The 26769-nt window shown below is 49.1% G+C and overlaps 6 protein-coding genes across 6 annotated transcripts; 1 reads left to right on the top strand and 5 right to left on the bottom strand.

Annotated features, from left to right (window-relative positions):
- Positions 1-282: 282 nt before the first annotated feature.
- On the bottom strand, positions 283-2147 carry HOO65_050527 (uncharacterized protein; the record flags this gene model as incomplete). Its single annotated transcript, XM_071003283.1, has 4 exons — positions 283-363; positions 680-728; positions 775-1874; positions 1947-2147. 4 exons carry the CDS (start codon positions 2145-2147, stop codon positions 283-285), a joined length of 1431 nt encoding a protein of 476 aa, XP_070858586.1.
- A 2498-nt stretch (positions 2148-4645) lies between these two features.
- HOO65_050526 (HMG-box protein STE11) lies at positions 4646-5970 on the bottom strand (the record flags this gene model as incomplete). Its single annotated transcript, XM_071003397.1, has 2 exons — positions 4646-5842; positions 5908-5970. 2 exons carry the CDS (start codon positions 5968-5970, stop codon positions 4646-4648), a joined length of 1260 nt encoding a protein of 419 aa, XP_070858585.1.
- A 3584-nt stretch (positions 5971-9554) lies between these two features.
- On the bottom strand, positions 9555-12276 carry HOO65_050525 (Eukaryotic translation initiation factor 4 gamma; the record flags this gene model as incomplete). The annotated part of the gene is made up of 3 exons (XM_071003183.1): positions 9555-11486; positions 11557-11739; positions 12037-12276. 3 exons carry the CDS (start codon positions 12274-12276, stop codon positions 9555-9557), a joined length of 2355 nt encoding a protein of 784 aa, XP_070858584.1.
- A 736-nt stretch (positions 12277-13012) lies between these two features.
- On the bottom strand, positions 13013-13661 carry HOO65_050524 (uncharacterized protein; the record flags this gene model as incomplete). Its single annotated transcript, XM_071003528.1, has 3 exons — positions 13013-13131; positions 13315-13449; positions 13547-13661. 3 exons carry the CDS (start codon positions 13659-13661, stop codon positions 13013-13015), a joined length of 369 nt encoding a protein of 122 aa, XP_070858583.1.
- Positions 13662-14739: 1078 nt separating this feature from the next.
- On the top strand, positions 14740-21255 carry HOO65_050523 (Calcium-channel protein cch1; the record flags this gene model as incomplete). Its single annotated transcript, XM_071000929.1, has 1 exon — positions 14740-21255. One exon carries the CDS (start codon positions 14740-14742, stop codon positions 21253-21255), a length of 6516 nt encoding a protein of 2171 aa, XP_070858582.1.
- Positions 21256-22982: 1727 nt separating this feature from the next.
- On the bottom strand, positions 22983-25598 carry HOO65_050522 (uncharacterized protein; the record flags this gene model as incomplete). The annotated part of the gene is made up of 1 exon (XM_071000928.1): positions 22983-25598. One exon carries the CDS (start codon positions 25596-25598, stop codon positions 22983-22985), a length of 2616 nt encoding a protein of 871 aa, XP_070858581.1.
- Between the last annotated feature and the right edge of the window lie 1171 nt (positions 25599-26769).

Here is a 26769-nt window from a genome sequence, read left to right as displayed (position 1 = left end):
CGATATCGATGACTCCATGGGTCGTCCTGTGGTGAAAGTCTAGTGAGACATGAACATCTCCAATCAAGCCACAGCAATAACTAGCGCATCAACCAGCACATGGCTTGCTGGGGTGCGAAGTGCGTGCTAGAAGTGACAGGGCTGCCGTTGACATGGTATTTACTTTCGGCGAGGTTCTCGAACGAGGGGAGCTCTAGTTCTAGTTCTGATTTACGGAACTGGTTCCCCTAGTCGAGACTTGGGTGTTGGTTAGTCTAGATTATGTAGATTATGCCATGAGTGTCATGTGCTTTCGGCGAGGTTCTCGGACGGAGGCTGCTCTAGTTCTAGTTCTGATACGGAGCTGGCCTCTCTGGTCGAGATCTGGGTGTTGGTTAGTCTAGGTTATGCCGTGGGCGTTACGTGATTTTGGTGAGGTTCTCAGCGGTATCCATTATAAAAAGTACTATACTTAACTTGACGAAAGTTTGGGGCGCATCCAAAACTTCATTTTGACCATGTTGGTAGACTTAAAACCCAAGAAGCATACTTGTCTCATCATTTACATTGGCATTGTAAAAGGCTGCGGATTATTTATTGACTATCAAAATGAAAATACGAAGAGTATGTGACCAGCATGCTTGTTTGACCAGCATTCTTGTCAAATATGTTACCTATAAAGTCTATGTATGGCACGTACCAAGTGACGCTCCATGGTGAGCGCATACTTGATTTCAAACCACTTAAACCTTTTCCCAAATTCATGTTGTCCATCGTCTCCTTCGTCTCATTTACCGGAGGCCATAGACGACAGCAAGCTGATCGATTTCGTCACCAGCCTGACCAGCAAAGCCAACAATCTGGAAGTTTGTCGGTGCGCTGTAAGTGTCGCATTTTTCTGTCATCTTACCAACCTCCAAGACCCTATCCTTGGTAGTAGTTGCTTTAGCATAAAAGATACGGTTCTTGCCCTCACCTTCGCCCTGGCAGAGGTCGATTGTGGTCCAGTACTCATCAGCTTCCAGGGTAAGATCCTTCATATCACCGCCACCACCACCATGCTCAAATGAAGTGGTATCATCAAGGGTCACAGACACCTTGTCGAGGCGGTTGCCACCAGAGAAGGCAATTATAGCGGCCTTGGGGCGGTTGCCCTTGGCAGCTAGAGTGGGAGCATCGTTGAACCATTCCTGACCTTGGGAAGTGCCAAATATGTCAGACTGGCGCAAAGTTTCCCTCTGTGTCCAGGTTAGACTAACCTGGACTGGGTCGCGATCACTCATCAGGCTTCTGTCGCGGCGGGAGAAGGCTTTTCCAATGTAGTTGAATTCATTGGCTTCAAGAATAAGCAGTGGCGAGCCACGCGAGAAAACCTTATCACCAAGCTCGCACATCAGAGTTTCGGAGGTATTTCCGCAGGGGGCGTCAGCAGAAGAATCGCCCTTGCGCACCACTGTGGACCAAGCATCTGACATGCCATTCTGGTCATCGAAAATACTAACGTTGTCATCAAGACGGCTAAAGAGAGCGTTGGTGCCGCCAAAGACCATCACAGCATTGCCGCCAGACCATGTCTTGATGTATTCAGACAGTTGGATTAGGTTTTCCGAGCGTGCAGTAGAGTCATCAACTTGCGTGCCACCGTCTGCTTGCAGGTTGTACACGTCAATGTAAATACCCTCGTCAATACGCATGCGCATAAACGTGAAGCCCTTAGGTGCATCGCAATCGCCACCCTCGGCATTGGAGCACTTGTCCCACTTGATGCGACGGAAGTCACTGAAAGGTATTTTAGACAAAGTGTCAAGACCATCGCCCTTACCAGGACCACCTAAGGCAGTAGTCCTATGGGGATGGCTATTGGTCTCATAAATACCGACGTGAGACTCGAAGTCCTAAAATGGGTCAGAACTAGAAACCTTTACTTTCAGGGAAGCACAACAATGCTATGCTCTTGAGCAACTCACCGACTGCATGTTGATAACATCATGACCAAACGAATTAAATAGCCTGCCAATTTCTTGGGCATCCTGCATCTTGGCTTCGTAGTCAAAACCAGGGTTGCCAGCAACGTTCATGGTGAGAACCTGGAAAGTTCCCGAGGCGGCATGGACGATGGCCGGGGTGCTCAGGGCCGCAATGGCAGCAGCGATACCGTGGTACTTCATGGTTACGGTTGGAGTATAGAGCTATGTATATACAAAGTTGGGATGCGATATGAATATGAAGGGAAAACAGGCTGGGTAAGCAGCTATGATTTGATAACCAGTATCAGATATGTATGTACAAAAGCACTGAAGGCAATGAGTGAATGAAAAAGAACGAATGCGGGTATGCAAAAGAAGAATGAATGATGGCAAGTAAATGAATGAGTGTGCTCTATCAAGAAGAACAAAGTATGGGCGAGTATGGGGATAGAGATGGAGAGTTGACCTTCCGCCAAAAGATGGGGAACTGCTCGCCTTTTCAATGCTCTTGCATGCTAGCCGGCTTTGGCAAAGAGATCTAGATACTTCATGTTTATCTCCGCTTACGATTTACGGCTTCGCCCAGTCCATCTCTTACTCCGACCTGTTTGTTAAATTGCTCCCGTAAACCCGAAATCTTCACACGTATCCTTATGTTGACACAATATCAGTACAGCATGATGCTCCACTTCTAGGCTTTCCTTGTACAAACCCGTCTCGTCCATGTCTCGTCCATATTTGCAAGAAGCCACTAGGCCAAGACTCTGGTCTTACTTTCTTGATAACCTCTGCCTCAACATCTTGTACCAGTCGATTTGGGTGATACAAAGCCGCCACCCGCGACAGCATTGTAATACCTATTACCAGACTTGATGAGTAGCATTGGGTGAGACACTCCCCTAAACGGCTCTACATAAGCTTACATAGTCACAAAGCTCATGGGACGGAATCGTAGGATACAAGGAGCACACGAAAAAAGTCAGAAACTAGGGGCAGGAACTTGCAGACTTGCCTTGGAAGTCTTCAACTCTGGTCATCATCCGGACAGTTAGTCCCGCTAGCTGCTCCCGTCTTATACTCCTGAGGGAAACGATATTGGGGTTTTTTGGCAGGACTTGTGCAGCACGCCATCCGCAAGCCCACGAGATCTTGGCTGTCTAATTGCGTGTAGTAGTTGGCAGTGACTGAGAGACCAAACAACATGGGGTGGTTAATTAGATTAATCTAGTTTCTATTTGAAGCTTTTGAAACGACACCAAGGGCTGTAGTTTGCTCCCATGGCTTGACCAAGTAAAGAATATTGAAAAGGGATGTCTGTTCCCCTGAGCACTGAGGCCGGCAAAAGACATGCATTATCGCCGATTAGCTGCATGGGCTTAGATCCGACGGCGTTATGTGTACTTGGCAAAGAGGAGCAGATTCCGGTCTCAAGTGCTCCTAGTACACTATTATTACATGGGTCTTATTCTATGGCTATAGGGCTTTTCTAGAGCCAAGTCTAGCGCTGGTCCTAGGGTGCTGTAACACTATCGATCCTGTTAGGCACCCCTGTATTTTTATAGAGAGAAACAAGTTGCATCAACCATGCAATTCTGATGATCAAAGAAAGGACGATAGCCAATCTTAACGAGGATATACTGACTAACGTCTGGACAGCTATGGTGTAGTATTTAGTAATGTTAGCATTACATGGCGCGGTGCATGGATAAACAAATATCCCTCTAACTCGGGACTATGCGTACAACTAGTAGCTAGCAATGCCCATATTCACCTATAGATCTACGTCAATTACAGCACCATCCATCGCGTCAATCTCATCGTTGAATGGTTGAGCCAAGAGCTGGCCATTTTACTGAGAATGTGCCCAACAGTGACGCCTAGAATGGGCGAGAAAGATGAAGAGAATGGGTGTTTACAATCCTATAATGCCATGAAGTCCGATCCGAGTTATCAATTAGTGACATGGGGCTCACGATACAGCTGCGTAGAGACCGCCAAAAAAAAACCCTTTTCCCTACATTGCACTCACAGGATAGTAATCTGGAAATAAACGATGGGACAGGGCAGCCTGGCATATGGCTAGTACCAGAGTCAAAGCAGGACAAGTATAACTGGCGGACGGAATACTCATGTGTATGATTTGCATGTTTTAACTATGCGGTTAGGGTTAGGGTAACAAAAGAAACCTGAGATGAAACACATGCCACGCGGGGCCGGAGGCTTATGACTAAGACGACAATAGATTATCGAGCCAGCTCGATGCCAGGCCTGAGTTCAGCCCTGTAAAGCTATGATCTTTTTCCGTCTTCGTTTCCCTCTTTTCGTGCGCCCTTTCTCAGCGGCATGTACGCAAATACAAGCATATGTGGCTGTTTATGATGTCTCCAATCATGTTTTGTTCCAGGATTAGCTACTAGTTGGACACTCGAACTTGAAGAAGTCAAAGTTGATAGAGCTAGTTATACTTCATTCCAATTACTAACAAAACTAAGCAGCCAAACAAAAGGCAAAATTATAAACATGAAACTATTAGTTGTCTCGGAGTAGTACGAGAGGTAGAAAATCAAAAACAAGAAAGAAACATTAGAAGCAGAACTACTACCAGAATAAAAGCCAACACCAGAGTCCAAGCCAGCTCAGCAACACAATCAAAGCTAATATCCACAACCGCGCCATTAAGTATATTCTAAGGGGCTCTCTCAAAGCCCAGCAACAGTGCCAAAGAAGTTAGGTGTAGGAGGGAAGTACGCCCAATTCTCCCCTGGGTTCATGGGTCCCTGGCCAACTGGCACATCATTCACTACCTGATGAGCATTGTGTTCATTTTCAAAAGTCTCAAGCATCTGGTTGGCCTCTTCTTCGAATCCGAAGAAAGGTACTCCGAACTCCATCGCCACAGGGTGTGGATAGGCCTCAGCGTTAAAGAAGTTTTCGGTGTTGGGGAAAGGAGGGAAATAGGTGCCAGCCGCTACGGGAATGTTGGGCTCAATTTGCTGAGTGCCAGTGACTGCCTGTGGGCTGGTGTTGGCTAGCTGACTTTCGGTAGAAGTCGTGAAAAGGGGGCTTTCAGCGCGAGCTGCAAGGGTAGGGCTCGGGGCCGTGGCCGGGCTAGAAACGGGACCATTTCCGAAAGAGCTGCTAGTGTCCTGAGTAGGAACAACACCGGCGGGAGCTGGGGCCACTTGGAACTCTGAGGGAGAGGCTCCATAAGAGGCCTCATGCATTTCGATATCACCCTGGCCCAGGTGAGGGGAACCCAGTCTAACTGCGTCAAAAGTGATGCTCAAATCGTCCTCGGCATCCGCGTCCTCGACCTCTGTCTCGTCGCCGCCGACAGGCACCTTTTCCTCAACCTTGTTGGGCGAGAACCTATACTCTGGATGAGCCGTCTGATGGTTGATCCGCTCGATTTTCGCCCACACATTGAACTTCTCTCTGATGGCCATAGGCTCAATCGCCCAGGAATCGCCGCAAATCTGAGACACGTACTGGTGGTTTTTCTGGCAGCAGATCGTCTTGGCAAGCATCTGGTGAGCCTTGCGGTACAACATGAAGGCATTCATAGGTCTCTTGACCTTGCCGGGGTTCTTGCCTAGGTTGATCTCCGCATGGCGCTCCTCAAAAGAGCGTTTGACAAAGCTGTCAATGTCGGGGATCTCAATGCTTGGAAACTGTCTGGCCAGCTGACTCAGAGGGGACCGGATTGCGGCACTGCGGCGTCCGGGGCGGACCTTGTCATTACGCTTCTTGGGAGAGGGGGTCTTCTCGATCCGGCCAGCGATAATAGGGATGGGCTCGCCTGAGCTGCCGTGCTTGCCTGCATTGCCAGACTTTCTTGCGCTGCCAAGCTTGGCCTTCTGGCTGCGGGTCCGAAGGTTAGGCCGAGCAATAGTAGGCTAAGCAACGTAGTTAGCAAATAGAGATCTCATTATGATACAGTAGAAAGTGGTTACAAGCATACCTCGGACATTCTGACGTCCTTGTTTCTAGTACGGGAAGAAGCAGAAGGAGGGGGGAAGTTCATCATGGGGGGCGGACACGAGGAGCTCTTCCAAGACTTCCGGTGGAAGTAGACTTCGAGAAGGTAGGCTGGGCAAGAGACATTTTTGAGGGAAGTGGAAAAGAAGAGCTGGTGAAGGGAGCGTAAAGAATGGCCAGGAAAAGAAGAGGAGGGTGGGGGAGGAGGGGGGAGAGAAGGTTGGAAAGTGCAAAGAGCTGCTAAAGTATGTTTGAGGGCTTGCTGAAGTAGCTCGAAGAGAAGATATGAGTGTTTGTGTAGATAGAAGGTGTGTGATGAGTGATGGTGAGTTGAAACAAAAAGAAAGACGAAACAGAGGGTGGATTGCTTTGCCTAATATATCCGTTGGGAGACTAGAAAACATTTGGAGGAAATTCCTTGTTTCCAAAGGAGAAGGCGTACAGTCCGTAGCTAGAGTTTGCCTTCGTCCCGTAGCAGCAGCTCGTCTATCTTTAGGAGTTCCAAAGTCACATAAGATCATTGCATGCACCCCATGCTGCCTGCACTGCAGGACGATTTCACACGAAGCTTGGCCGAGTGTGGGGTGTACCGGGTAAGGGATGGGGTGTGTCTCAAACGGAGCGAAAAGGTGGGCGATGTTGAATGGGAAGGAGTTGCATAGAAAGGTAGACACCAAGCTAGTCGCGATGAGGCATAGCTTAGGCTTGGTCGTAAACTTCCCGTAAACTGACCAACCAGAATCCAGAAAAGAGAAACTAACATTTTAAGTACTTAGCGCAAAATCGAAGTATCAGTGGTGAAAGTGGGAAGGGGGCACAAGTTCTCTTTCATCAGTCACGACTGCCTCTATCACCAGACTCTTACGCCTACAGAGAGGCAAGTTTCCCCTCACATCTGATCTGGAGTTCAAAGAGAGCAGCAGGTGAGAATACTGATAGCTCAGAAGCGAGAGGCCGGAGTACACTTGTTTCTTACTCTCGCCGAATGCATCCGCCCCATACCTGATACCAGAAAACCGAACCATGCATGTAGCTATGCTTCTCTGATCAAAATACCACAGGTACACGGTACACAACCAGTACGGGTGTACCTGTGAATGTGTCTCTTATCTCTTTCACATTCCAGATGAATTGAGGCGAGTCTGGACAACATAGCGAGGAGCAAGCCCCAGCCAGTTTGTACACATGAAGTTGTCAGAAGTAACCCAAAATCCTGCTGGGATCAGTGCGACTCTATGCAAAAGATCGAGGAGCACGAGCAGGTCCAGATAGTAGGACAAGCCCCTGGCAGCAACCAAGAAATGGCAACCATAAAAAGGGAGCCGCAATTGGGTTTGTGTGTTAAGATATCAAGCCCCAGCTACAAAGTTCAACACTAGAAAAAGGTCAACTCGTAGAGGCTTTCCGGGCAGACCCAGAGTCATTCTTAGGCGGCCCCATTAGCTTTACCAAGCTACGATTCTCAGCGGTTTAGAAAAGGAGATTGAAAAGAATACAGAGGGCTGGCCACAGGAGAATGTCACTTCCAATTTCTCGCAGGTGTGAAGCAGGAGTAACTAGCCACTATTTGCGTTAATTTTTGCCACTTCTAGCCATTTTGCAGGTCATATCAAAGAGTTGCCAAGACGTGATGGGATGTGACGAAAAGGTGATAAAGGTGACGAAGGTGATGGGCAAGCAACAGGCCAGGTGACTCTCTTCCCCGAAAAAGCTACGGTAGTTTCGATAAGACTCGATTGAGCAGGAAGAGAGGCTTGGCAGGAGAGGACACGGCTGGCCATTGGCATTCTCGCTGGTCATCAGCTCAGCGCAGCTGCATACTTTTGGCCTTCGGCACCGCGATCTTTGGTGATTATGATCTCTGTCTACGATAGCCAAACGATTGTAACCCCAAGCGGCTTAGCATAGATGGATTCGCTGACTTGGGCTCTTGTTTGAAAGAAAAGACATTGGTGAATGCCTTTAGCGTTGGCTTCTGATTGGTGCAAGTTACGAGCTCTGCGCTGACTAACGCGATCTGGACGCCCTAAGGGTATTAGGCATAACTAGAAACGGGATAGTGGCACGGGTTTTCTCTTCTTTGAAATCCCCAAGAGGAATTGATTGTAGCCACTTCTCCAAGGCTGCGGCAGTCTCAAGCGCAATCAACGTCATGACTGGGAACGCAGCAGAGCAATCGCCCTCTGGGGGGGGGGGGGGGGGGGGGGGCGAGATGAACGCTTGGTATCTGTAGAATAATTTTAGTGCGCGTCGCCCATGCGCCCATCTATAGGATATCACCTTGTTGCACCACGCTTTAACGTTAGTTTTTCATCTAATACAAGTAGGCAGCACGCAGTTCTAGTTAGCTTTATCACTAAGATCTGGGGGTGGGAGGGAGAGGCCAAGAGCACGGCAGCAAAAGAAGAGTCCGTCTTGCTCTCCTTTCGTGCATATTTTTTTCTCTGAGGCCCTCGTCAAATGTGTCACGTAACCCCTTCTAGAAGCCTCATACATTGTAGTTTAGGCAGGGTTTACCCATGCCTGTCTTGGTGGGCCCTGTAACCCTACCTATGTACCCGCAAATTCTCCTAATTCTTCCAAAATAAACACTCTCTCTGAGCCCCGTTTATAGGGATAGAATAAAAGCGGAACTAAGCTGATCACTTGCTCTTGCATTAACAGTTAATTTATCTGTCGAGGTCGAGGCTTCCCACAGTGGATGCTGAGGGGGCGAGGGGTCTCTGTATACGCTGGCCATACAAGCCCAGTCCAGACTCTCGCTTGTCTTATAGGGTAAAGACTCGACTCAGTGAGGCAAGTACGTGATTAACAAATACTTGTTATACTAAAAACTTAGGACTTAAGGAAAGCCGCGATTCCCGTTGTAAAAAGCACTTGCTAGTTAGTAGCCTCTACAAGCTTCTCATTGGTCATTTTACGTGCTTACGCGCTCAAACCCTAAAGCCTGATTTGAATAGGAAATCCAGAGGTGGAGGCGGAGGCGGAAGGTCGAGATAAATGACAAATGACGGTGGAGGTCGAGTCAAAGAACTTGCGCCACGGGACAGCCTTCTCCAACTGCGCCAGTCCCATATTGCTTCTATGCATGGAGGAGTCTGCCTCGGACTTGGTTCTGGAACAAATCCTCGGCCAGCCCATGCCTGCCTGTATTGCGTCAAAGAGCTTGCGTCCCGCCTGTTGCACCGCGTAGACCGCAGTCGTTGTGTGCCAGGCGAGACTAGCCTCGTCTTTCAAAGAAGACCGCGCTCAAGGCCGTGTTCCTTTTTTGGGCTTTCACATTTCACTTGGCGTTTCGTTTCTCAATCGTTCGTTGGAGCCAAGTGGCTTGCTCGTGGTCCTGGTAGAGGGTGACGCACATGAGAGAGCCTTGTCATGTTTCCGTATACGTAGGCTTGGAACTTTTCTTGTCTTTTTTTCAGCATTTATCACTCTCTTCCTAGAAGACGAGTGACTACGAGTCACCAAGACATACAGCACATATTTTTAGCACGATTAGATGCACACGTACGATGCAAGCACGCATCCTAGAAGTCGAAGGTTAAAGTGGAGTTTAACAATAGTGTGCTTGTTGCTGAAATATTCCTCATAAAGTTTATGTATCATGTACAAACTCTTGTTTACGGCATTTCACGCTATGATTTCTTTCTCTACGCCCTCATCCTGGCCCTTCCCCTCTCCACCCTCCTTGTTAAGCCTCCTTTCCACTAAAGGCGAAGACAAACGCTGCTGAAGCCGACTATGGCGGCGCTGCTCCTCTGTCATTTTAACTGGCGGCGTGAGGATAACCTCTCCCTGCACTGGAGCAAGAACCGTCGGCGGTTGGATAGACACAGAGGCTTTAAGCGATGCGAGCAATCCTTTCTGTGTCCTCGGCCTTGCCGGCGTGTTCTTGAGTGGTGATATGCCTGCCTCAGCAGGCGGGATAGGAGACGACGGATTGTCAAGATCAGCCGGCTTCCCCAGGGGAGAAGAGTTTAGGTTGGCATTGAAAGAGTCCAAAAATGACATAGACCTACGCCCTGGAGGTGCAAAAACCCCATTTCCGCTGGGCGTTGACAATCTTCGGGACATGGGCGTGGTTTTCACGAAACGCTGCGGGGTAGCCGTGCCGTGTCCATCTGACATTTTGGCACATCCTTTTTCCGTAGGGGTTTCCGGGCGTACGCTTAGTGCACAATTAGACTCACCTGCACGATCGTGGAGTTGTCTGGTTGCGAAGAGGGTTGAAGCAAATCCGTTCACACTTCCAGGAGTGTTGCTATTTCTAGAAGCACTTAATGGGAGTGGAACAGATTTCTTTGAGGGCGATGGGGGGACGCCTGGCGAGCTGCAGGGGCTGGGGCTTGAAGGAGTGGCACAAGAGGGGTCATCTTCGACTGCAGCAGCCCAAGGCTCTTCGTCCTTGTTGGTTTCGAGTGATCTAGCAGAGGCAGTGTCTTTTGGACCTGGAATGGGCGTGCTATCTGTTTGAGATGGAGCATCGCCATCAGTCACATTGCTAGGCCCCACATCATGTTGTCCAACATTAGGCTCCGCCACTGTTTGCACCTTCTTCTGTTCATCTTCCATTCGTCGCTTGCATGAAGCACAGATGAAATGGAAATCTGGATGCTCGGCGTCTTGATGGTCAACACCTACACATTTGCTGTGCAGCCACACGCTGCACCGTTCGCACGCAAGACAGTGCGTTCCATCGTCTACCTGCCCATGCATCCCACAGATACAATCAAACATCCAATCCTCCTCATTTTCCAGAGCAGCAAGAGCTTCCTTCTGTCTTTCTATTTCAGCCTGTAGTCGACGGCCAGAAAGCCGTTGACCCGCAGCGGCCTCGGTGGATTGAGACGATAGCCGTGCGAGTTCTTGCTGGTGTAAAAGCTTCCGTGATTCCCGGTCTTTCATGCGCCTTTCTCGGGCGCGCAGCCGTTGATCACGCTCTTTTTCGCGTTTGAGCATAATTTGTTCCTCTTTGCGGGCCTTTGCTTGATTCTCATGTTGTATCCGCTCCTCTTCCTTTGCATTTTCTTCCATAGTCTTTTGTTCTTGCTTCACAGCAAGGCGACTAGACCGCTTCGCATTAGCCATCTTGGACAAATTTTCAAGCTCCTTATTGCGCTGTTGCTGTTTGCGCTTGCGGGAGTTTTCTTGTTTCTCCAGAATTGGGAGCAGATGGCGCTTGATTTGGTCGCGCAAGACTTTTTCGTTTTCATCCTTGGTTTTTTGTAATGTTGCAAGGAAAGACATGACTTCGCTGTAGCCAACCGCAATGCACTCCCACTTTGCACCCCCAAGCCCATCGTCAATCGGCTGCGCTGCGTCGTCGCTAATTGATTCTGATGCAGCATCTTCCTCCTCGGCATCTGCAGAATCGACACCGGTAGCCTGGCCGACGCGCCGTCTTTTGCTAGACCGCCCTCCAGAACGCTGCGATTTACGTGACTTTTTTGATTTTGATGGAGGTGGCGTTGACTCAGGGGCATCAGTCATTCTGTACAAGCGGTTGTCGTCAAGAACATAGTATGAGCGGTCTTCACTATCCCAGCCATAGGGTTCGATTCTCTGCAAAGCGTGTTAGTGATTGTACGCGCCAAAAATTCCAGGTACCCAAGGTACCACGATGGTAACGTACCCAACCAGTGTGGTCTGTATCTTTCAGTCCTGTCATACGGTCTCTCAGTTTTTCCGAATTGATCATAGTCCATTGTGTCATTTGATGAAGTATCCTGAGTTTGGTGTCAATGTCAAACTCATGGAACGGTTTTGCAACTTGGTCCATGCCAAAGGGGTTTTTCTCTGGCAACTTTTGCAAGTACTGCCGACGCGTGTATTCGTCGAAAAGTTCATGGCTACAGGTAGGAAGGCCAGGGCGTTAGCAGAGGGTCTAGCTGGACGGACGGGAGGCATGGATTGGCATGGCATAGATATGGTGGAGGCAGAATCATACTTGAGCCCACGATGTGAGGAAAGATATTTAAGAAGACACAGGCCAACATCAAGGAGGACAATTGATCTTTGCTTCAGACACTCGGCTTCTAGGACCTGGATGATAATAGCGAGGTTAGCAGGCGGGAAGCAGACGGAGGCGACCGCATGGCTATCGTGGACGTACATCGACATCAATCTCGTCCGGGATTTTGACGGCTTGGCCAAACAGATAGATCCATTGGCAGAGGTTGGCGAAGTACCAATTGTTGCGCAGACGCTGGAGTGGACCGGCAGGCTGAGGCTTAGCCTCAGGTGACTTCCGTTCGGTAGGGTTTGTTTCGACTGAGTTGGATGGTCTACTGGCGGACGTTTGATGAGCAGTCTGTTCAGTGCCAGAGTGCGGCCGCTTGCGTAGAGAAACCATTACGTGTTTGAGATCGTCAAGATAAAGCGCAAGGGTTAGGCAAGAAGGCAGCGCATAAGTCCAATCAGTACGCCGGACCAGATATTGATCATATGCTGACAAGGCTCCGCCGACAACAATGGGAAACTAAGATGAGCGTGAGGCGAAAAAGAAAGGTGAGAGAAGAAAAATAAAGTAGTCGGAGAGCCGTAAATTAAAACGCGTCGTGTAATTAGCGATAATTTGGGACTTTAGCACGAACAATTGTGCACGATGGCCATTGCTGGAGAAAAGATGAATGGCGATTACAGAGGAGAAGTTTCTGAGCGAACAATTATGGAAGGTGACAAGGCTGAATGAGGTTAGCCGTCATAGGGACTGGTAAGGAAGGGGAAAATACAAAATTGGAAAGGCTAGGGCAAACATCGAACGCGTTTGTTGGGGTTCCGTTTAGCCGTCGCGTACTTGACCACAAATAAAATGAAATCCGGCAGGCCCAAGCCAGGCGCCAAATCCCAATGCACCCACTCAGTCCACCTACGCCTGCGCCGAGAGTTTGGTGGATAAAGTGGGTCAGATTATGTCATCAATAAAGCCCCCCTACCCTATGCATCTGCTGTGCATGATGAGCACGAAGATGAAACGAGGCGTGCGTGCGAGGCATGCGAGGCATGCGAAGCAGGGCCAAGTACTGAAAGTAAGGGCACCAGAGCAGCCCAATGAACAAAAAAGCCGGTGCGGAGGCACGTAAAAACCATTATACAGGCACAGTACCATATGTAGCTTCTCTATTCACAACTCTTGTGTTGTTCTTTCCTCTCTGCACACGGCACGGCCCAGCTCCAGTGTGGCTGAGGGCCTGTTGTGCGGCTATTCCTGCAGTAGGTTCGCAGGTTGCTTCTAGTGCTCTGGGCTGTTGCGGGCTCAGTGAGAACTGGGCTGTACAGACAGGAAGGTAGGTTTATTGGGATATTGTAAGACATACACACAAAAAAAAGCCGCTCCTATTAGTCGGGCAATAGAAACATTGGAAACGACGAAAGCGACAATAACAATAACCAAAGCAGGCCGCTAGCAGGATGCTAGTAGAAGTAACAGCAGCAGAAACAGCAGCAGAAACAGCAGCAGCAGCAGCAGCAGCAGCAGCAGCAGCAACGGCAGCAACAGCAGCAAGCGGGAGCTCGCCCAACCCAGCTAGCTGAGGAGTACGTATGCATGTATGGATGCATCTACCGTAGCATGCGCGTGGTGGACATGCTGTAGGGAGTCGTCACGCCTCCGGCTAATGTACATAGCTCCTCCTCCACTCCTGCTGGTGGTCTCTTGCTTGTTTGCACTAGTGGCAGTTCTTCTGGAACCTTGTTCCTCGCGATCCTCAGAGTCGCCTGCTGGAGATTCCCTCCCATGTTGACTGGCTGGCTGTTGGCATTATCTTGCTATATTTGGAGCTCGGGCGCTGCTGTTGTTGTTCTAGTAGCAGCGCAACACGTTTTCTTCTCCCATGTGCTTGTGCTTCGCTGAGCCGTGCTGTTATCTGAAGAAAAAAAAAATACTCGTGCACGGTCCACTAATATCTCCAGAAGCTAACCACTAGGAAGAGGGCGTCAGGGCTTTTGTTTCCCCCTGCTCAATTTTTTTTATAGCTGGAAAGCTTTAACGTCTAGGCCGAATAGGGCGCTATATTCGGTTCTTCCTGACGAAGCCGCTCTCTCGCCTCTTTATTCTCCTGTCGAACTCTTCCCTAAACCCGCTGCCCACTTTTAGTGTTTCATAGAGACTCTGGGCCTTGTTGCATATTTGCATATTTGCAGGGCGACCGGCGATTGATTTTCTCTCATGCATCATATTCTTCTTTCTTTTCTTTTCCTGTCATCTTCACGTTCGCTATTTCTGTTGTTGTTTTTTTTGCTTCTTTTCTCCCCCCATATAAACGGGCGCAGCCTGTTGTCTTGACCATTCCTTTCCCTCCCTTGTTCACCTCTGTCCACCGACCCTCGCTCTTCTCATAACATTGACTTGGCATAGTGAGTGTATGTGTGTCTATGTGTAGACCTGGCCCATCCACCCCGCTCAGGGCTTGTGGGCTTGTTCGTATTGGCATAGGCCAACCTCGTCCCTATCCCATGTGTCCACTGAGAAAACATGATAGCAGCCAACTAACTCGTGAAATGCATGGTAGATTCAGTCAGCGTCTTTAAATTGCACGATGCCTGTTCAGCGATAATCGACTTTTTTCTTGGTGTTCTTTCGTTCTTCTCCTTCTCTTCAATCTTCGGTAGCCCTGTCTGCTAGCCTTCAATCTCATTCGTTTCGAACCTCCCCTTCCCCCTTCCCCCATTACCGCATTGCATTGCATAGCGTGCTAGCCCCCAGCCCGTCTGTCCGCCTGGCTACCTACCTGTCTTATCAGCGTAGAGGCTCGCTTTGCGACAACCTTGATGGGCCATCACGACTTGCGCCTACCCTGACTTTGATTCCCACATCATGGACAGCGACATCGCGGCCCTGAACTTGGCGCAGCAGCAGCCTGGAACGCCGGATCGTTCTTCTGGCAAGCAAGCTGTCGCCTCAAGCAGCAAGCATGGCTCCCCGTCGCACCTCGCAGGCCCTACCTTCGACGCTGCTGGGTCGTCTTCCCTCTCGCAAAAATCTTATTCGGATTATCCTTATCCCCAACTGACAATGCAAAATGCCTCTTCTTCGACTGGAAGTCCGCGAGCCCACCGCACACCGCCCGTGCCCGTGCCACCTCTAACAACCTCCTGGTCGACCCCGGCAAAGAAGGCTCAGGTAACCAAGCGGTCGAACTCTCCCATTGACGCCGCCTCCGTCTCGTTTGCCCTGCCTCCCAATATCAAGCAAGATAGATCCATATCGCCTGACTCTGCCGTTTTCAATGAATCCGGACGCTACTACGATGATCCCTACCACAACCCCGAGTCTGACGCAGTGCCCCTTACTTCCCGTGCCCAGCCTATTGATGGCACCGCATCAGGCGCCACCCTCCAACCCCGTTCGCCCGCCGATTCTGTTCGCCGTGATAGCTTCCAGACCGTTTCGAGCTATGCCAACAGCCCTATCAAGGGCCAGATGCTGTCTGCCGATGATGCTCTGCGTCCCAATCGCCAAACTGGCTATGGAAGCTCCCTAACACCCTCCGGCTCTGTTCGCCGTCGCTCCCGATCGCCCTCTGCTACGGGAGCACTCCAGCGCGCCGGATCAGTTATGCGTGCTATGTCAGAGCGAGTTGTCAATGTTTCCGGTGAGGCCGAGGTTGTTGAACAGCAGCTGTCCATGAACCGCAAATCAAGAGCCCCGTCGGATGATGAGCGCACTAGCCCCCACGTTTCCCCTGTAATGTCGCCGCTGGGCATGGAAAGCGGCTACGTGTCGCAGATGTACTCGCATTCACCTAAGGAGAAGCTTGGCAACCCGTTCGAAGAGACAGTCCCGGTCTCGGAGTCCACTGTGCCCATGCCAAACCCTCTCAAGGGCAGAAGCTTGGGCATCTTTGGGCCTGAAAACCCGCTGCGCAAGTGGCTATGCACTATTCTGGTCAAACCCATCACTGAGATCTTTATTCTGCTGTCTATTATCCTCCAACTTATTCTGCTGACTGCGGATGCTGCGCCTAGCGTGTTCGATGATGGGCGAGGTCGGCCGCAGTTCTGGGGCGAAAGTCGCATGGACTGGGCTTATCTCGTACTTTTCATCATCTGGAGTTTGGAAATGGGCGCCCACGTAATTGTTTCTGGCTTTATTCTCAATGCTGCTGAGTACAGTACTGTTGATCGCCAACGCGGTGTGCGTGCAAACATTATCGACAAATACACAACCTTTTTCCAGCCTGAAAGCCACAAGGGCAAAGCCTCCCGTACTTCTCAGGCTCCGCCCCCCCTACTCCGTACTTTCACTGCCCTAGCCGACAACGCGTCTAAGGAAGACCAAAAGAGATGGCAGCTTGCGAGACGCGCTTACCTTCGCCACGGCTTCAATCGTCTGGACTTTGTTGCTGTCATGTCTTTCTGGCTGTCCTTTTCGCTCAGCGTCACAGGAAATGAAGATCGTCATGACATCTATATTTTCCGTATGCTTAGTTGCCTGCGTATTCTCCGTCTTGTTGCCATCACCAATGGTACCGCAATCATCCTACGGAGTTTGAAAAAGGCTGCTCCGCTGTTGGTTCGTGTCGTTTTCTTGCTAATCTTTTTCTGGGTCCTGTTTGCAATCATCGGTGTTCAGAGCTTCAAGTCTAGTCTGATGCGTCACTGTGTCTGGATTGATCCTCTTGATCCTAAAAACATATCTGCAACTTATGCAAACGAGTTTGCATTTTGTGGCGGTCATCTTGACAATACCACCGGTGTCAAGATGCCATGGGTGTACTCAGAGAGCGGTGACAGCTTGGACGACTTGAAAAACGGCATCAGTAAGGGCAAGGGTTACATCTGCCCTCGTGGGTCCTACTGTCTTCAGCAGAGCAACCCGCACAATGGCACTGTCAACTTCGATAACCTACTCAACTCCATGGAGCTTGTCTTTGTCGTCATGAGTGCCAACACCTTTGCTGATATCATGTACTATACCACAAACTCTGACTACCTCGCTGCTGCGCTATTTTTCGTCGCTGGATTGGTTATCATGATGCTTTGGCTTACCAATCTAGTCATCGCCGTCATCACATCCGCTTTCCAAGTTATTCGTACCGAAAACCAGGGCAGTGCTTTCTCAAGCAAGCAAGATATACAAACGGAAACTAATGAAACCCAGACCTGGCAAGCGACATCTCTGCAAAAGTTCTACGAAAAGACAAAGTTTGTGTGGATTTCATTTATCGTGTCTGATCTCACGGCCCAAGCCTGCAGGACGTGGTCGATGTCGGATGAAACAGCGAAGTCTATCGACAACATCTCCATCATCGCAACGATTGCTCTTGATGTTGAAATAATCTTCCGCTTCATTGCCAATGTAAAGCACTTCTTCCGTAGCTATGTCAATTTGTTCGATTTCGTTCTGGCCATTGCGACTACAGCCATTCTCCTGCCACCAATCCATGACAACGCGGTTCTGTATGGCTGGCTTTCGGTGTTCCAGATTCTGCGTATCTACCGTGTCGTTTTGGCCGTTCCCATGACTCGGAAACTGATTCTTCTAGTTCTGGGTGATGCCTCAGGTATCGCCAACATGTTCTTGTTCGTCTACATGATGACTTTCTTCATGGCCATCTTTGCCGTCCAACTCTTCCGTGGTGCTGTTCCAGAAGAGATTGATGGTGAAGGCCTCGATATCACCTTCGGAAATATCTACAACTCCTTCCTGGGTATGTATCAGATCTTGTCTAGTGAAGATTGGACGACGATCCTGTACAACGTTACGTCAGTTGGCAAGGGCACTAGCATGGCTGTCTTTGGTGCTATTTTCTTCATCGGATGGTTCTTCTTGTCCTACTTTATTATGATCAACATGTTCGTCGCTGTTATCCAAGAGAACTTTGATGTTTCCGAAGATGAAAAGCGACTAGAACAGGTCAAGGCCTTCCTGCAGCGCAAAGAACTTGGTCAAACAACTTCCCACCAGATTTCCCTGGCCACAATCTTCTCCATAGGACGTCGCCAGAAGCCTCGTGACCCTCTGGATTACGGCCCGGCTACTATGGAAATGCTTCTTAAGGATGCACTGGTGCAAGAATTCTTGGCTGAAACCGACAATGCTGATGATAGCACTGGCTCTGGACATGGACACCTTAACGCTGCTACCACGACTTTCCTCTCTGGCGGAAGCCGTGGTGATGTTAAGCCCGGCTTCTTTTCATCGCTCTGGGGCAAGATGGTGACTCTGTTCACTAGTCGTGAACCTAACCCCTTTTACTCCAACATTCGCTTTGATCCACCTGCCGGAGGAGATACTATCGGCGGTAGCGATCCTCGCTCCATCGCTAAGAAGGCTGTCCTGGCAACTAATGCCCGAAAGAGAGCCCAGCGCGAGTACATTGCCCGCTACCCCCGGTACAACAACTCGCTTTTCATCTTCAGCCCCAAGAACCCGATTCGTCGCTTCTGTCAACTCATCGTTGGCGCTGGCCGTGGTAGCGAGCGCTTTGAGGGCCGTGAGCCCAACAAGTATGCCTGGTATTCATTCTCGTTCTTCATTTACATTTGCATCATTGGCATGGTTCTTCTAGCCTGTGTGGCCACTCCCCTCTTCCAACGCCAGTACCTTGAGGATCACGACATCACTGGTCGCCCCTGGTACACCTGGTGCGATGTGTTCTTTGCCGGCATCTTCACACTAGAGGCTGTTATCAAGGTTGTTGCCGATGGTTTCTTCTGGACCCCCAACGCCTACTACCGCAGCTTCTGGGGCTTCGTCGATGGCGTGGTGCTTATCACGCTGTGGATTTATATCCTCACTCTATTCGCTAATGATGGTGCTGTGTCCCGTGCTGTAGGAGCTTTCAAGGCACTCAGAGCCCTGCGTCTGCTTAACATGAGCGACGATGCGCGCGAAACCTTCCACTCCGTCATCGTGGGATCCTTCAAGATCATAAGCGCAGCGTTTGTATCCATGTCGCTGCTGATTCCTTTTGCCATCTATGGCCTTACCCTTTTCAGTGGAAAGCTCCTTTCCTGCAACGATGGCGACTCGGATATTGTCATGCTCTCCGAGTGCTTTGGTGAATACAGTAATACACCGTATGCAGACGATTGGGAGCTCCTGTCTCCTCGTGTGGTCAAGAACCCCTACTTCAACTTTGACAACTTTGGTGCATCTATGTTCACGCTCTTCCAGATTATCAGTCAGGAGGGTTGGATTGATGTGGCCTTTTCTACTACTTCTATCACTGAGCCCGGATACCAGCCTATTTCCGCTAACCGCCCCGGAAACGCTGTTTTCTTCGTCATCTACAACCTGATGTCCACTGTATTCGTCCTGACACTGTTCCTTTCTGTGTTCATGCGTAACTACACTGAGCAAACCGGAGTTGCTTTCCTCACTACTGAGCAGCGTTCGTGGCTGGAGCTGCGCAAAATTCTGCGCCAGGTCTCGCCTTCCAAGACTACTCACAATGACCATGCGAAGCCGTGGCGCATATGGTGCCACAAGCGGGCTATTGAGAAGCGAGGTGTTTGGTACTCGTTCATCACCACCATTTTGGTCTTGCATCTGATTCTGCTGATGACAGAGTACTACCAGGAGCCCGACTCGTGGACGATAGGACGTGACATTCTGTTCATGGTATTCTCGCTGATATACGTCATCAACATCTCGGTCCGTATTCTCGGCCTTGGCTGGACCCGTTTCCGCCGCAGCTCGTGGGATCTGTACTCGCTTTTCGTGGTGAGTGGCAGTTTTATTACCACTTCTGCCTTGCTGATCAGCAGCACTGAGTCGGACACCTATGTGCAGCTCCACAAAGCGTTCCTGGTAGCTATCGTTCTTCTGTTAATTCCCCGCAACAATGCCCTGCATCAACTGTTCAAGACAGCTGCGGGCAGTTTCTCGGCCATCATCAATCTTCTCGCCACGTGGTTCGTTTTCTTCCTCATGTATGCTATTGCTTTCACACAGGCGTTTAGTTTGACGCGCTGGGGTGAGAGAACGAGCAGCAACATCAACTTCCGCAACGTGCCCAATGCGCTCATCATGCTCTTCCGTGTCAGTATGGGAGAAGGGTGGAATCAGGTCATGGAGGATCTTGCTGATATTGTGCCGCCGTTGTGTGTTGATGAGCCAAGATTCTTTGACAGCGACTGTGGAAGCAAGCCGTGGGCACGCTTCCTGTTTGTGTCATGGAACATCCTCAGTATGTACATCTTCATTTCGCTCTTTGTGTCGCTCATTTGCGAAAGCTTTGCCTACGTGTACCAGAAGGCCAACGGTCTGGCGCTACTTGAGCGCGAGGAGATTCGTCGTTTCAAGCAGGCGTGGCGCTTGATCGACCCCCACGGAACTGGCTTTATTACCAAGGAGCAGTTCCCGCGACTTCTGGGCGAGCTTTCGGGTGTCTTCGAGATGCGCGTGTACCCCCACGAGGACTCAGTTGGCCAAATTCTTGAGGACATCCGCGATACTTCGGCAGACTCTCAGCACGCTGCCTTTGGCAACATCAACCAGGCTAAACCTGAGATCAATCTCGAGCGTCTCAACACTCGTCTGTCGCAACTAGATGTTGCAGAGATTCGCCGCCGCCGCCGTCGCTTTAACATTTTCTTCGAGGAAGTCATGGTCGCCGCCGACCCCGACAAGGGCATTTCGTTTACGTCGGTGCTCATGATTCTGGCCCACTACAAGATCATTAGTGAGAGCAAGAGTCTGCGTTTGGAGGAGTTCCTTCGTCGCCGTGCACGTCTACAGAGAGTTGAGGAAGAAGTCCGTCGCCGTGTTGTCGTGAACTTCTTCAACATGCTGTACTGGTCTCGCAAGTTCAAGCGCCACATGGAAATGAAGCGTGCTTCCCGAATGGGCACCGTGCCCTCCCTGCCAGCTATCCAAATTAACCGGGACGGTAATGCCTCCCGTAGTGAGGACAACGACGGCCAGCAAAACATCAAGGACGGCGTTTCTAGCACCATCTCCAACAGCCCTACCTTGGCTGTGGCCGATGGCAGTGCACGCTCGTCTTCGATTCATGGCCCTAGTGGTAGCAACGGCAGCAATGGTGGTATCAACCCGCTGAGTCCCTCGGGCGATATAACATATGACGCCGACAGCCGGCGCACATGGAACGGTGGTCTTGCAGGCCTCCATCTTGATACTTCGCAGCATCCCCTGAGCTTGCCGCGTACAGGATCGAGCAACAGCCCTTCGACGCAATTTGCAAGCGGTGGCTCGTTCACCTTTAACGTGCGTGAGACTCGGCCAACAGCTGGCGACCGACGCATGACAGCAGTCAACAGCTCCTCGGCTGTGCAGGACATGCTAGATGAGTCGGTATGGATAGAAAGTCTGAGACGGTCGACGACTGTCCGACGCAACCAGTCTCGCAGCGGGCGTCGCTAAACGGCGGCGGACTAACGCTGCGAGATGAGCCCACACGGGTTTGTTTTATTTTATCATTAGGGGACATGTTTAAGAGACATGTGCCTCTACTCTGCATCTTGGCCGTACCATTTTTCATAGTTTGCTTTTTGCTTGCGTTTTTGCAGTCTTTTTTCCGCCATCATCATATTTATTACTTTCGTTCTTTTTTTTTTGTTGTTTGCTGTTGGGTCTTGGAAGATTTCTTTTGGTTATATTCTTGATAGCTGTTCTGGTCTTTTATTGCCGTTGTCTCGTTATTTTCTAGATGGCTAACAGTCTTTATCGCGGGTGTCCTTGGTTGGGCTAGGCCTGGGAGTTTTTCCTTTGTTGTTTCTTCTAATATAAAAGGGTCTTGCTATGTAGCGCCTGGGTGCTCCCCAGAAGCGCCGAGCGGGCCATCATAATACTATATGGTTTCGTTACAGTTGAATATCATCTCATATGTGTGCATGTGTAAGGAACTTGTTAGCTATGGCAGATGAGGGAGAGAGAATTTCGGCTAAAATGGACTGCTATTCAGCCACATAAGGAATCAACTACTGCCCTTGGTTGTTTGGTATTTGCAATTGGCTTGGTATGTTTGCCATACGTGTATAGCTTCAGCCTACCAAGGAAAATAAATAGCTGCCAGGTATTAGCTTGGCTTAGCAAGTGCTGAAATATCACAGCTACATTAAGAGTCGGAGGGAAGGCGTGCTTTCTTAGAGCTTTGTTTGAAGGCGGTTACAAACAAGGGCGCTAGTAAGAGCGATAGGAAAAGCGGTAAGGGCGGAGGGAGATGATGATAACGAAGGGGAGTGAGTACATTCTCCCTTATAACCTTCCTCTCTTTACATGAGCCCCGTGAAGATCACATCATAGCCTATAATAGGCAGTCTCATCGGAGTTGTAAATATCTATAGTATTGTCATATGTGGTGATTGTATTCTAGACGAGCCTGAGCCGTCCTTGGATAATAGTTGTTTCTTTGCCTTGGTCTGTCTCTCTGATAGTCATATTTACAATTGAAACACATCTTAAGCTCTTAGTACCGCTTAGCAAGGTTGGAAGCCCAGCGTTTGCTAGCAGGTAAGGCGACGGTTAAGGGGAGGTGGACTAGTTAGTTATTCGAAGCCGAGGGGGAAATAGTCGCGAATATAGAATGGGAATCAACTGAACAATAAGCTCTCCCTCTCGTTCAGATAATTTGCATGATTAAGCATGACGTCACTTTGAAAAGGTTTGCTATGTCAGTTAGTGCGAGGCGGAGCTTTACGCGCCCTTGTAGCTGGATAAATCCGCGAAGTTTGATTTTCACAGAGCCTACAGTGTGAAAAGGGTACTGTTATTATTGAGTATTGTTTGTCTTTTTTAATTCTGATAATATAAGCTAGGTGTTCCGTTCCAATGGCTAGTATATGTCGTGTTTGTACCACGTAACATCGGGTTGGTACATGGGTGGTTAGCGTCCATGTGTCACATGGTAAAACAACCTCTATGCCACCTATGTCTATTACTGCCGCCACGCGACACTTGACTGTTGTATAACTTGATGGTGGAGCAATTATGGAGTGAAAAGTCTTGTGGGGTTGAGGGGATCGTTCTCTAGAAACCCCAAGTATTATCATGCATTTAATAAACCACTGTTCTATCTATCCTTTAATCCTATGACAAGTCCACTGTTCCGGCATCAAAAATTGCAAAGCTTTTGTAATACACCCCTCACTTCAAGCATATCTAGATAAACTCATTTGCAATGATTCCAGTTCTTGCGTGAAAGGATCCTTTCTCCCCTTGGCCAGCGTCTGTTTCGCCTTCTGGGGTTGGATATTCGGACCAATGGTACCAAGAGGTTGGCAGGGATTAACTCTTGCCCGCTCCAAATCAACAATCATGTACTTCCGAGTACGTACATCGTAGACAATATTCCGTAGCTCAGCATCGCAGTGTAGTACTTGGTACTGGTGGAGAGCGGAAAATGCAGCAATGATCTCGTTAGCAGCATCTCCCTTGGCCTTTTCCATGAACTTGAAAGCTGGCTGTCCGGCGTAACTCATGAACAAAAAGTGTGTAAAAATACCGCCATCATAATAATAAGGCTCAATGAGATCTACGATGCCAAGGCATACAGGAACAAATATCCCCTGTAAATTGCGAATGTGATCATAGACATCCTCTTCATGGGATAGCAGCGCTACGTCAACTTTCTGAACACCCTTGGCTACAAGTGTGTAACCATGGGATGACAGGCGCACTTTGAAAATCGACCCACGGGCTCCCGAAAGATAGAGTGGGATGCAGTCAGCATTATCTCCAAGATCCACCGCCAATTGGTCACGAACCAAACTGAGGAATTCTTGCTGGCTGATATGCTTGTTTCCGTGATCGAGGGCATTAGGACACTCTTGGTCCATCGGGCCACCAAGTGCCATTCCTTGTAGGCACTTGTGCGTACAAAATGGCCGGGTTTGGACATTTTGTCGATTTCCCGAATGTCCCTGTTGATTTGAGCTACTACTCTGTCCCTTGCTTGACCCAGTGCCCTGCCGAGTAGCTGGCTTATCCTTCTGACGACTCACGTAGTCTGCGGAAGGCGAAGGAACATCACCATCGTGATCATCGGTATCGTCGTCACTGTTCGACCTTCGTTTTACACTTTCTACAGGTAAACATCGGGACCGTGTCCTGATGGGAGACCTTTTGAACCCCTTCCAGCGCTGCGGCTTGTAGGGGGAGACGCGCTTTTCTTTTCGTACGGTCTCCGGAATTCTCTTCAGTATATCATCATATTCCACACACCACACATCAAGATTCAGAACTGCATTTCTCCAAGCCTGTGATGGTGGTGTCGATCGCGTGGCCTGAAGAACGAAGGCAAAAACTTGTGCAACAGCCGTACGATGCAAGCGCGTCTCATAATCATCCTCGAAATCAAGCTTTGGAATACATACAGAGTAGTAAACACAGGAAGGGTCATCCCTAATATTGAGGAAAACAAAAGTCTCACCCGTGCATACATATCCATATTGAATTCCCTTACCCACCATATAGGAGAAAAGCTGCGTGACAACAGCACTGGTAAGCCACTTCGAAGCAAACTCGAATCCCTCTCCATTCTGATTAATCACATCGCGATCTGGCTCGATATCCGACGTCAGCCCTGTAGCAACCTGGACCTGAGTGAGCTTATGCCGTGGCTTGTACTCTATTGCGACAAGGGGGATCTTCCCATGGCTAGAAGTGCTGTAGATACAGAACTGGTCCGCTCTGTTGCCTTTTCCACGCACTTTTTGGTGAGTAGCTTGGTTTGGTTGTTCAAGGTTCTGTATCCCGCTAGCAGCAGAACCCATAGGAATTTGCGCCATGGAATAAGAGAGCGATGTATCCGTGCTTCCGAGAATTGTGTGGCTTTCGAAATCCACGGTCCCTTGAAGACCAAGTCGGCTCCTGAGAGATGGGTCTTTATGCACTATATCGACAAGGTGCTTAACTACACTTTCTACAGTAGAGACTTGTGTATCGTGCAGTGCCATCTCACTATTCAAAGGCTTGATCTTGAGCATATCGTGCTCCACCGCTTGGCGAGATGGAAATAAAGGCTGGGAGCTAAATGAGAGACTAGAAGACAGTATATCCCAGATTTCTTCTTGTTTCTCTGAAAAATTATGCCATTGTATAATTCGCCGAGGATAAAGTCGGCCGACAGGATTTGTCGTTTCCCCCTTTGTTGTTTGGGTGGGGTCAGTTATGATTGGAACAGAGGCATCGATTGAATGGTATAATTCGAGATATTCCTGGATTGTCAACCTCCGTGATGACTTTTCGGCAATTTCCCGCCTGCGCCTTTCATCAAGAGCAATATTTTCAGCAATTTCGCGACGGCGATCCTGTTGATGGCTGTGATCTTCGGCAGCTTTGCGTTTACGTTCTTCGTCTTTTCGTAAGCGTTCTTCGTCTTTTCGTTTGCGTTCTTCTTCTTTTCGTAAACGTTCTTCTTCTTTTCGTAAGCGTTCTTCTTCTTTTCGTTTGCGTTCTTCGTCTTTTCGTAAGCGTTCTTCTTCTTTTCGTAAGCGTTCTTCTTCTTTTCGTAAGCGTTCTTCGTCTTTTCGTTTGCCTTCTTCGTCTTTTCGTTTGCCTTCTTCGTCTTTTCGTTTGCCTTCTTCTTCTTTTCGTTTGCGTTCTTCGTCTTTTCGTTTGCCTTCTTCTTCTTTTCGTTTGCGTTCTTCGTCTTCTAGTTTGCGATCTTTCTCAAGTAGAGCCGCTTCTGCGGCTTCAAGTCTGTGTTTTTGTTCAAGAGCCCACCTTCGCAGCTCCTCCGGGTTTAGATCGTCAATATTTTCCATGGAAGTTTATTGGTATGCAGACACTGAAAAAGTTATGATTTCTCGCAAGGAGAATAAAGAAAGGAAAGGGAATAAAAAATCTGCTACGTTTTGTTTACGTTTTGTCTTGCAAGAAGACCACGTGCGTCAGATTGCATTTGTTTTATAAGTAGTTGCTCTTTGTGCTGTACTACCGTCAGGTTGTCAGTAACCCGAGTCAGGGTGACCCTGACCAAGATCAGCCAAGTCTTAGGGTTACTATCAGACATAACTGAGATCCGCTCTTCAATTAAAAATTAGATAACGTACAGGATAAGCATGCGCACCAAACAAGTATGCGGACCAAAAATCAAACAACTTTACTTTCTTCCATTTGATCAATCAATTCTCAATCATTAAATATGCCTCAACCCAATAACGAGGGTATTATATTTCTTGCTCTTCAAGGCCTTCAAAACGAATCAAAATTAAGTCTCCGATCGCGCCGTTTATCGTAGTTGCGGGCCAACATCACCTTGCTAGCTGGAACCAAGAAAGAAATCTCCCAACGGATTTGGCCATTGCGACAACCCACAATGGCTGGACCGATAATGAGACAGGCCTTGAGTGGCTTAAGCACTTTGATCGGCATACAAAGGCACGATCTAGTGGTCGCTATCGCCTTCTGATCTTCGACGGTCATCAAAGCCACCACTCGGTTGACTTTGAAAAACATTGCAAGGACAACAACATTATCACACTTTGTCTGCCATGTCATCTCATCTATTCCAGTCTCTTGACATTGGCTGCTTTGGACCTCCCAAGGAGGCATATGGTCGAGAAATCGAGCATCTGATCAGGTGCTCGATAACCCACGTTTCCAAGACTGACTTCTTGCAGCATTTTATGCTGCCCATCAATCCACTACGACAGAAAGGAATATCAGGGGAGGATTTAGAAGAGCTGGAATTGCTGCTTTAGATCCTGAAAGTGAGTGTCATTTCTAAGCTTGATGTGCGGCTACGGACCCTGGCACCGCTCGGGGAGGAGGCCAGCCTTCTCGACTCCTGGGTTCCCAAAACACCAAAGACAGTACTTGAGGCCACTTCTCAATCTGAATACCTTGAAAGACCAATTAGGCGTCATTATAGTAGCTCTCTAGCATCTATTCTTGAGGCGCTCAAGTCATTTTTCAAGGGGACAAATGCGATAA

Source organism: Ceratocystis lukuohia (genome assembly GCF_044167205.1).
Source record: "Ceratocystis lukuohia strain C4212 chromosome Unknown Supercontig5_pilon, whole genome shotgun sequence".
Classification (NCBI taxonomy): Eukaryota; Fungi; Ascomycota; class Sordariomycetes; order Microascales; family Ceratocystidaceae; genus Ceratocystis; species Ceratocystis lukuohia.
Note: the sequence above shows the minus strand (reverse complement) of the source record. Positions and strands in the feature narration are given on the sequence as shown.